Source organism: Onychomys torridus, chromosome 21 (assembly GCF_903995425.1).
Source record: "Onychomys torridus chromosome 21, mOncTor1.1, whole genome shotgun sequence".
In the NCBI taxonomy this organism is placed as follows: domain Eukaryota; kingdom Metazoa; phylum Chordata; class Mammalia; order Rodentia; family Cricetidae; genus Onychomys; species Onychomys torridus.
The window spans coordinates 46,174,654-46,186,458 of NC_050463.1; the positions used below are offsets into that span (position 1 = coordinate 46,174,654).

At 49.7% G+C, this 11,805-nt stretch overlaps 1 protein-coding gene across 1 annotated transcript in view; it reads right to left on the reverse strand.

Moving 5' to 3' along the window:
* The window catches only part of Greb1 (growth regulating estrogen receptor binding 1), a 131,152-nt gene that overhangs the window by 19,523 nt on the left and 99,824 nt on the right, over positions 1 to 11,805 (reverse strand). The window contains exons 21-25 of the mRNA XM_036171406.1: positions 11,028 to 11,143; positions 8,858 to 9,054; positions 6,835 to 6,939; positions 4,492 to 5,120; positions 1,381 to 1,483 (exon numbers count right to left, since the gene is read on the reverse strand). Of these exons, the coding sequence (XP_036027299.1) occupies positions 1,381 to 1,483; positions 4,492 to 5,120; positions 6,835 to 6,939; positions 8,858 to 9,054; positions 11,028 to 11,143 (1,150 nt within the window). The remainder of the gene's footprint in view (positions 1 to 1,380; positions 1,484 to 4,491; positions 5,121 to 6,834; positions 6,940 to 8,857; positions 9,055 to 11,027; positions 11,144 to 11,805) is intronic.

Sequence of the window (11,805 nt, forward strand, 5' to 3'; positions counted from 1 at the left end):
CCAAGCTCCTTGCTCTTGTGGTACCTGTGTGGGTTTCTTACTCTGTCATCTAATTCGTCCCAGCCAGGGTGACTCGGTTGGCATTGCTCCACCTCTAGAAAGTACTTGAGCCATTGCTTTCCCCCTGCAGAGGTCAGTGACACTCACACAAACCACAGTTTACACTTGCCAGCATCCTCTTACACTAAGCCTCAAAAAGCCTTCTGCTGCTCATCAAGGTGTGCTGGCTGAACAGCCAGCCAAAAAGTCTAGTTGGCCCAACTCCAGTTGCATGATATGTTGATACCATGCATTATGGTGAATATGTAATAGAAAGTTAGAGATGCTAACTGAAGTCTATGCCATATACCTGGGCAGTGGATGTGTCCACAGGGAGAAAAGAGTGCAGAGCTTACAAAAGCTTTAATAGGCACCTCATATCCTGTGAAACAGCAGGTAACCTTGTTTGCAAGGGGAAAAAAAACCTGAAGCAATAGAGTAGTTGGATTTGACGACATGTATTCCAATCCTGTCCTCATCACTGGTCTATCCAAAAAAGCAAGATGACATAGATTCAACTGCTCCTGGGTGTGAGAAAACCACAGAAATCATCAGCCCACAGAATGGCAGAGGGCTGGATGGGAGTCCCAGGTTCAAAGTTTCTCCTGATCAAGTTCAACCTCAGAAAGTGTTCACAGGAGCTCCTCTGATTCCAGAGTTGGGTAGCTGGTGGCCTCTGCATGGCAGTCAGTTCCCCTTACACAAGAGCACAGACTCTTTTACAAAGGCAAGACCATGAACCGCTGGGCAGGATATGAGGAGGAAACAGAGTAGGCCTTACCATTAGCACAGGGCATGTGCAGAGAGATAGGTGCCTTACTCAAAGCAAGTCTATTCAGCAAACAGGGAGCCCAGATACCTCCTTCTCCCAATCTCACATAATTCTTCCCCATCTCCAAATGCTGTCCCAGGTATTTGGTTGCCTGGAAGGTGGGGAAGCATCGGACCCATTCCCTGATGAAGAACTCCACATTCTGCAGGCCACAGGCCAACGCAGGCCAGTTCCTGCTTCGGTACTGTCCAGCTAGGCTTCCCATGTAAGAGGATACTATCCCAGCTCACAGGGCTGTATTGAAGATCAAAAGGGACAGTATCTATCCTGGTGCTTGACACATGGAAAGTCCTGAACAAGCATGAATTACTTCAGCGTTAGCAACTCTATCCCTACGAAGTTCTCCAACGTTTCATTGAGGAAAAAAAGACAACAAGAAAGAAGAGGCCCCCGGACCAAGTCAGCTGTGAACCTGAGAGTCCATCCCAAAAGGGAGACACACAGTGACCAGGGCCACTGACAGTCGGTGGATACTTGCCCGAGACCAAGCGTCACAAAACATAACTCACTGGTATTGATTTCTTCTTCGTCGTAAACATCCACTTCCGTCAGCCGAATCAGCATCCTAGACAGGATGCTGAGGAACTGCAGGTAGGCACCTGTCTTACCTATCTGTGAAGACACTAGAATCAGACCCCAGTGGCAAGAAGCATGTGCATGTGCACCCCCACACATGTGTGTATACACACACACACACACACACACACACACACACACACAAATAAAATTATTGTAAAAGGACCAATGATCAATAGACACATTGCAATGTTCTCAATCTTTTCAAAACTCCAGTACCCTTTTTCCTATCTAGTAAATTGGTAGTAAAAGCTCTACAGCTGTAACATCCAACACTGTGTGGGTGCAGACACATGGGGACTCCTAGAAAACCTATGGTTTCTTTTCCATTTTTTTATGCATGTATACATATGTATTTGTGTGTGTACATGCATGTAAAGGCCAGAGGTCAACCTGGGGTGCCATTCTTCACCTGCCACCCACCTCATGTTTTAAGGTAGAGTCTCTTCATTGGCCTAGGACTTGCTAATTAAGCTAGGCTAGCCCAGGGGTCTTCCTGTCTCCACCTCCCCAGTACTGTGACTACAAGTATAAACCCCAAGCCTGGATTTTTATCTGGGGGCTGGGGCATAGAACTCAGGTCCCCATGCTTGCATGACAAGCACTTTGCCAACAGACCCAACACCCCAACTCCATTTCTCCGATTTTTTTTTAATTAGAAAAAGTAATATATCGTCATTTTAGACAATGAGAAAAAAATACAGAAAAAAAATATTGAGAATAAAGCAGAATGTTACCGATGCTGCCTTCCCCCTAAAGACAGTGAATTAGGAGCTGGCCTTCCCAAGATTCCCTCAAGACAGGCTCACGTGTACAGTGATTTCTTTCCTAATTGATAAGACATTATGTGGGGGGCCACGTTGATAACAAGTTAAGTTTCTTAGAGAAATCTCATTGGCGGAATAAAGAGACCACTTAAAACTTCTGCGGCTGAGTTCTAGGATACGTTTGTCCCCAGATGTGTTTAGCTGAGACTTAGCCAGGGGAGTTTCACTAGGAGTTATGTCTCATCCTTCTAAACAGTACTAAAATGAGTGACCGTACGCGTGCTTTGTGCATCTGCATTTCTTGGGGTGGATTCCTGGAGATGAGCAGGCTAGTGGAAAGAGAGTTCGTGGTAAACGGGTAAGGAGACATCCAGAGCAGTCAGTGTGCACTCTTAGAGGTCACACAATACTCTACACCTCTACACACGCGGGATCAAGTCAGGTGATACATGAACAAAATGTGGTCCCAGGCACTTGGACCCTAGTCTTCTCTCAGCTTTCGACCAATTCTAAAGATCTTGCCACTCTCCTCCTCCCATGCCCACCACAAGAGACACATAGACCCTTGAGGTTCTGTGTGTGAGTATGTCTGTGTATGTGTGAGTGTGCAAGTGTACATAAAGACAAGAGGTCAATACTGGCTGTCTTCCTCAATTGCCCCCCCCCCCACCTTATTTTCATTAACACAGTCTCTCACTGAGCCCAGAGCTCACTTATGCAGCTCTCCTAGCTGTCCAGTGAGCCCCAGGGATCCTGTTCGTGTCTCTCTGGCACTGGGATAATAAGTGTGTAGGCCACACCCAGCTTTTTATGTGGGTGCTGGAAGCATGAACATCCTGTTTACAGGGTGAGCACCTCACCAAATGAATTGTCTCCCTGTTTGTTCTCTGTGGATTTGTCAGCTAAAGCAGTCTATGTTGGATACACAGTGAACTGAGAATGAGCTGAATCCAGGAAATAAAGCCCCAGAGTCCCCATTAACAGTCCATTGAAACCTTCCAAAATACACTGTCACTTTGTTCCTTATTGGAAAATTATCCAGAGACTGTGTGTGAGGGTGAAGGTCGAACTCAGCCTGAAATGACAAGAAGTTCCTATCTAGACGCCATCCCTATGCCTCACACACATAGAGGAGAAAACTGATTGGCCGATGGAAGGAACCTAGCAAGACTGTGAAAAGAGCCTTCCCATCACTCTGGACCATCAGAGAGACTCTTCACTGTGATGGCTCGTCTTAATTGTCAACTTGACAATTACATTGGGAAGAGGGTCTTTTGCTGTTGTTTTTTGAGACAGGGTCTCATTATGGAGCCCTGGCCGTCCTGGAACTCTCTAGGTCGACCAGGCTGGCCTTGAACTCACAGAGAGAACTGCTGCCTCTGCCTCCCAGTGCTGGAATGAAAGATGTGCAGCACACTTGGCTGGGAAAAGAGTTTTAATGAAGGATTGTCTAGATCACGTTGGCCTGTGCTCACATCTGTGAGGGATTATCCAAATTATGTTATTGGATGTGGGAAGATGCTGTGGAATAATTCTCTTGTACACTGTAAAGATTTGTCACTCGAATTGGTTTAATAAAACTGATTGGCCAGTAGCCAGGCAGGAAGTGTGGGTGGAGCAACCAAACTAAGAATGCTGGGAAGAGGAAGGGCGGAGTCAGGAGTCGACGGCCAGATGCAGAGGAAGCAAGATGAAAATGTTGTACTGAGAAAAGGTACCAAGCCATGTGGCTAAACATAAGAAGAAATATGGGTTAACTTAAAGTGTAAGAGTCAGTTAGTAACAAGCCTGAGCTAATGGCCGAGCATCTATAAGTACTCTTAAGCCTCCGAGTCAATTATTTGAGAAGCGTCTGTTGGGTATTTGGGAATTGCTGTCTAGACTCAGAAACTTCCGCCTATAGAAGACACAGCCCTAAGAGGGCATCATGACGCCCTAGGTTTGGGTCCTGAATTGGTGAGGAGTGGTAAAATAGAGCTGAGTGCTAAGCACGCATGGGTTCATGTCAACGCTCTTGACTGTGGGTGTGATGTGACTAGCTTCTGGCCATCTTGGCTTCCCTGCTATGATAGATGGACGACAGCCTGGAACTGTGAGCAAAAACAAACCCTTTCTCCCCTACGTCGCTTTATGTCAGGGTATTTTATCACAGCGACAGAAAGGACACCAGGACATCCATAGAAGGAGAGTCGAGTGAACCGGTGGGCACTCTGGCAGCAACACCAAAGATGACCCTGGAGGCCCGGCCTGTGCAGGGGCAGCAGGCATGGCACCCACCTGAGGCGGCCCACTGAGCAGCAGCCTGCGGGGGTGGAAGCTGTCCACCCGGCCTTCGGCTCGGTTGCCATAGTCCATGTGGCTGGGCCTGGGTACCGTCCACTGCCGGTAGTACAGGGACTGCTCAGTCGATGTCATCATCTTGCTGAGCAGGGGGCGGAAGGAGCTGGTCCACATGACGGAAGGGGAAGGCAGGAGGGAGGCGGACTTGGGCAAGCCGCTGCTGTCCGTGGACACAAGCACGTCATACACGAGCTTAGGCAGGAAGACGATGGGCGGCTGCCGGCGGGCCTTGGCCATGGAGCACTGGGAAGCCTGGAGGACCAGGACATTGGCAGCGGGCACCGCACAGGCTGACGATGAGCCCGCGGAAGAGGAGGACAGCTGGGGGGACGGGGCAGCTGGCACCTGCAGGCTCCTCCGGCCAGTCCTGAGGCTGGAATCAGGCTGTGGGGCCAGCCCAGGGCTGTTCCTGCTGGTGACGGTAGATCCCTGACTCACACGGAGCTGCTGTATCTCCCCAGGGGTCCTGCCCTCTTCTGCAGGGCCACAGGGTGGGGGTGACCTGGCCAGCTCTCCCTGTGGAGGGCCTGAGAGCGGTACCAGGGACTCGCCATAGAGCACTGAGCCTACGAAAGAGAGGAATAAGGTCAAAGGCACCCCGGGAATAACCCGGCACAAATACACAGCTGCTTCTGTGCCTGCCCCAGGAATGCCAACTTCTCTGCAAACCAGACCTTCCTTCGGTCACAGAGTGCCATGCCGATGCAAAAGGGGCATGCGTATCTGTGCGGCAGACCACACCCACAGGGTCTGCTGTCACTCCTGGGTTGTCCAGCAAATCTCCTACGGGGCCCTGAGCCCAGACCGTAAACCAGTCTCTCCTAATCTCAACTAGGCTCCACAGAACCCCACACAAGCCGACCTGCCCTTGAGCTTCCAAGCCTGGACTATTCCCTCCCCAGGAACAGCTTTTCCACTGAGGCTCTGCATGGAGAGGACCACTCTCTGGAACCTTTGATGAACAACTACCCTAAGTCTATCCTACATATGGGACAAGGTGAAGGACTTGGTCTGACTCTGTACCCAGGGAAGATGAAGACAGCAATGGTGTTTACAAGCAAAGATGAATATATTTTGTTCTGTTCTGTTTTAATTATATATATATATATATAATTATGCATAGTACTCTATCTGCATGTATGCCTACAAGCCAGAAGAGGGCATCAGACCCCATTAAGGATGTTTGTGAACCACCATGTGGTTGCTGGGAACTGAACTCAGGACCTCTGGAAGAGCAGCCAGTGCTCTTAACCTCTGAGCCATCTCTCCAGCCCTTGATTGTATTTCCTATTTAGCTTACATAAAGTATACATCTTTAGTTTTGGTCAACCCTCCCTCTTATCCCCATCTCTCCCCCATCCCAACATCCGGATTTGTTGTTTGGTCTCAAACTTTCTCTGTAGCTGAGGATAGCTTTGAACTTTTGATCCTTTTGCCTCCAACCCTCGAGTGCTGCAATTACAGGCTTGCACCACTATATCCATGATAGGCAAGCACTTTACCAACTGAGTGACATCCTGAGCCCATAAATGAAATTTCTTTCTTTTGGCGGGGAGGGGTGATTGGGGGGGGGCTTTTTTGTTTTTTTCAAGACGGGGTTTCTCTGTAGCTTTGGAGCCTGTCCTGGATCTCACTCTGTAGACCAGGCTGACCTCGAACTCAGAGATCCGCCTGCCTCTGCCTCCCAAGTGCTGGGATTAATAGATGAAATTTCTTAGGGGCAGAGTTCATAATGAATTAACCTTTCAACTCTCAGATCATACTGAATGCCCAGTTTGATACACACTTACAGGTAATGCTATTTCCTGTGCATGAGGTCTTGGCTGAGTTCAGAGACTAAGGACCTCTTGGGACTGGTGCCCACTTGAGACTCTGTTCATAGTTTCTCCTCCTGGGTACAGGCGCTGTGGACTCTTGCTGGGGCTTCTCCCATGAAGCCTCCTAGATCCACTTCTCTGGACAAGACCCCTGCTCTCCTCAGGCAGGGGCTGCCCAAGGCAATACCAGGAAGGGTCACCAAAAGTGGTACTGCCACATGGCTCGGACACCATGGCCTACACTGCAGCCGGGGCAGTCTAGTGCCCTCTGCCCAGCAGGAACAGCCGGACCTGAGAGTCCGTCAAGGTCTCAGATGTCACGTTCATTTCTAGGCTATTCTTGAGAGCCTGTTCTCACAGGTCCCGACGGGACGCCTGCAGTCAGCACAGCCCTGGGTGTTCTTCCCAGTCCCTGAACTTGGGGGGCAGCCCCGGTGTGTGACGTTCCCTCATGGGGACTCACCAGATGCTTTGGAAGAGAGGGAGGAGGATGCGGAGTCGTGGGAATGGGAGCGCTCCCTCTTCACAGGGATCCTCTTCTCTGAGGGGGAGCCTGCCTCAAAACACCCTGCGAACACAGAGGACTCAGCATCCCTGACCGCAGCCTGGCACTCAAGTCATGAAGACATCACGCCTCTCTGCCTGTTTCTTCTCTCTCATTCCTCCGTGTACACACACACACACACACACACACACACACACACACATACGTACACACACACACACACACACACACACACACACACATACGTACACATACACACACACATACACACACACACATACACACACATACGTACACATACACACACATACACACATACACACATACGTACACACACACACATACGTACACACACACATACACACACATACACACACATACATACACACACACATACGTACACATACACACACATACACACATACACACATACGTACACACACACACATACATACACACACACATACACACACATACACACACACACACACACACACACACACACACACACACACACACACACACACACACACACACACACACACACACACACACACATACGTACACACACACACACATACACACACATACACACACACATACGTACACACACACACACACACACACACACACACACACACACACACACACACACACATACGTACACACACACACATACGCACACACACACATACACACACACATACACACACACACATACACACACACATACACACACACACATACACACACACATACGTACACACACACACATACGCACACACACACATACACACACACATACACACACACACATACACACACACATACATACACATACGTACACACACACACATACACACACACATACACACACACACATACACACACACATACGTACACACACACACATACGCACACACACACATACACACACACATACACACACACACATACACACACACATACGTACACACACACACACACACACACACACACACACACATACACACACACATACGTACACACACACACATACGCACACACACACATACACACACACATACACACACACACATACACACACACATACATACACATACGTACACACACACACATACACACACACATACACACACACACATACACACACACATACACACACACATACACACACATACACACACACATACACACACACATACACACACACACATACACACACACACATACGTACACACACACATACACACACACACACACACACACACACACACCTACCTTAGCTAGACTGAGCTCACAAAGAATTTAAGAAGAGACAATGAGTGAGTCCAGTCATACCATAGACAACATTTAATACCATGGTCACAGTCATGCTAAAACTAGCCACCACACAGAAGATCCTGGCGAGCAGGCCTTGCCATCTTACAGGACAAGCGGCGGCCAGGAGGGTCTGCACTCTTGCCTCACGTCACCCAGTCAGCAGACACAGAAGTAAGGGGAACTTACACTCCTCTCTTTACAGTCTGTACACGCAAAGGCACAGCACATTCATATTACTGGACTCTATGTTCCCACTGTACTGTGGACCACAGGCAGATACCGCTCTTATTTATGTGTCATATTAAAAATATGGCACCAGACTCTTGGCGTCTACAAAGGATGCTGGCCTGCTCCCGTCAACTTCAGCGGCGTTCAGCGTAAGGGTGGATGAGTTGATATGCAACAGAGGGAACAAGCGAGTGAATCCTACCAGCTCTGAAAACAAAGCATGACCTTGAACCCTAAGACGCCACCGTTTCCTTCCTATTCTTTAAGAATTCTAGATCTTGAAAGAACCTTCAGGAGTTGCCATCTTCCCACACCAGAATGACAGAGCAGGGGAGAGGGCGGAATCCAGATCTCACAAGGGCGCTGTCACGGAAAGGACCGCTGAGGAAGATGTGAGGCAAGAACACGGAGGCCCGCCCAGCCCCCTCACCTTCCGTCCCCACCTCCTCGTCTTCATCAGTACTGCTTAACCTCTCCCCATCACTCTCCAAGGCCTCGTTCTTGGGCCCCTTCTCCAGGGGGGTATCGTTGCTCACAAAGTAGGCAGCCAGGCCCAGTTCCTGCTCCAGGGCTGTCCTCACCAGGCACGAGGAATTGATTAGACGCAGGTCACAGTACCTCAGGGACCTGGGGAGAACAGAAGGTGCCCATCCATCGCGTGCCTTCCACGAGGAGGTTCTATGGCTAGAGGACAGAGTGATGGCGCCACACCCGTCTTCCTCCTTAGACCAAGGGGCTCCCGGTACACGGAGAAGCCTCCCGTGAGCTCAGAGCAACAAAGTCAGGTTCACACTACGCCTCTGAGGACACCTACCAGGGATCGACTCCTGTGGGGCACGGAATCAAGATACCATGACTTTCGGATCGGGCAGAAGGGAGGATTGAACCTCAGCATCTCCGCTTCCCAGGAAACTGGGAAGATAGGCAGTTTCTCAGAAGCTCTGATTTTTCCCCCCCACTTAAAAGATGAGGCTGAGCTGGGCAGGGCGGTGGTGGTGCACACCTTTAATCTCAGCACTCAGGAGGCAGAGACAAGTGGATCTCTGTGAGTTCAAGGCCAGTCTGAGTTCCAGGACAACCAGGGCTACCCACAGAAACCGTCTTGAGAAAAGAAAAAAAAAAAAAGATGAGGCTGAATATTCATGCTTGTTACAGGTATTCGTCCCGCCAATAGCTTTGGAGTACCAAGCCTTAGGGGGTGGCTACTTAAAACTGATGAGAAGGTCATGCTCACCCTCTCTTGTGGGCAGAATGGAGGACCACAGCACTGTTGATTCTGTTCTGTATCCATGGGTGCATTTTTCTCCCCACTTTATATCTTAACAAACCTTTGATACCCTTTTAACAGACTCTTGTTGATCCGCTAACACCTATGAGTGCTGTTGTAGACTGAAATGTACTAACTGGATCTTCACTGAGTGACCCGCACTTAATGGGTCCCTGTGCTATGCTGAAAGCTAAGAATGTGACAGCCACAGAGACACAGTCACCTCTGTGTAGCCAGTCAGTCCTTGTAGGACAAGTCACAACCTAAGTGTCTGTGTGTAGCCTGAAGATCCCAGGAGTCCCTCAGTGGACATGTATCTGTGAGGACTGCAGAAATGCACAGGTAGGGGATATGGTGGCGGTTTGAAGGAGAACGGCCCTCAGAGGCTCCTAGACTGAAAGGTTTGCTTTCCAGTTGGCAGGCTGTTTAGGAAGGATCAGGAGGTGTGGCCTCATTGGAGGAGGTTTGTTACTGGGGATGGGCCCAGGCCCAGACTCCCTCTCTCTCTCTCTCTCTCTCTCTCTCTCTCTCTCTCTCTCTCTCTCTGCCTCCAACTTACAAACCAGATGTAAGCTCTCAGCTACTGCTCAGTGCTGCCGTGCCTGCCTGCTCGTTACCACACTTCCCACCATGCCGATCAAGGATTAGCTCTCTGAAACTGTAAGCATGGCCCAGTTAAATGCTTCCTTCTATACATTGCTTTGGTCGTAGTGTCTCTTCATAGCCATGAAGCAATAACTAACAAAGGTGGACATCTGCCGGGCGGGGTGGCGCACGCCTTTAATCCCAGCACTCGGGAGGCAGAGCCAGGCGGATCTCTGTGAGTTCGAGGCCAGCCTGGTCTACCAAGTGAGTCTCAGGAAAGGTGCAAAAACTACACAGAGAAACCCTGTCTCGAAAAACAAAAACAAAACAATACAAAACAAAAGGTGGCATCTACTCTGTGTACTTAACAACCTACTCTTTCTGAATGGCTTCATGAGTGCCCCTACACCAGTCACCACAATGATCAAGGTACCAGTGAACCTGGCCCCAGCTCTGGAGATGATGGTCGGCATCCCACATGGCACTGTCCTCTCTAATACAGAGACACCTCCCCAACTGAGTTCATCTCCCCTCAGTCTGGCATTGCCGCTTTTCCAAAACTCTACCCACACACAACGGTGTCCTCTGAGAATTGGCAAATAATGCCCACACCTCAGACAGACTGCCCTGGAGAAGCAGCCCCAAAATACCATCCATGCTGACTAAGGAAACCCTACACCTAGAGTTGGGAGGTGGTAACTCAGTTCCCATCCCCTCAGGACCTCAGGGGTCCTGATGCCCAGCTTACCGTGGCAGCGACTCCCCGTGAGGGTCCATCCCACTGAAGATCAGGATGCAGGGCAGGCCCTCCAATTCCAAGTAAGTCTGGGGCCGCCACTCCGCATCCTCGATCTTCTGCCACATCTGCAGGTAAGAGAATGAAGAAAAGCCTCAGAAATGAGACCTGACTCTGGAGACCGCCACTTCCTGGGGTTGCTACTGAGCTTTACCAAAGCCCTGATTTCTCTCATCTGAGAGATGTGGGGATCCAAGGACACCACTGGGTTTTAAATGTAGTACAATTGGTGCTGGTGAGATGGCTCAGTTGAAAATGCACTTGGCCACCAAGCCTTATGACCTGAGTTCAATCCCCAGAACTCACTCAGTAGAAAGGAAGAACCAACTCTCAAAAGTTATCTTCTGGCCTCTGCATGCACCCTGCGACGTGTGTGCACGCACATACACAATAAAAAGTGTAAAAATGACACCTAACGAGACATGCAATGTGTAATCCACACTTAACACAGGCCTCTTCCTAACCATCCTGGCTTTAGAAGACCCTGATGTCCAGCCACTAATGGGTGGGCCTCACAACCCATCCTGTAACACAAAGGAAGAACTTGATTCTGCATATAAGCATGCTGTGAGTCACTGTGTGTCAGGGCGGGGGTGGGGGTGGGGTTCTGTTCCTGTCTATCCCCCACAGCAGGAGCCAGGCCTGTGAAGACATCTGAAGACTGGCCAGTCCTCTGGAAGACAGTGGGTGCTCCTGTTGTCTGTGACGCCTCTCCCTGACTTCTCTAGTG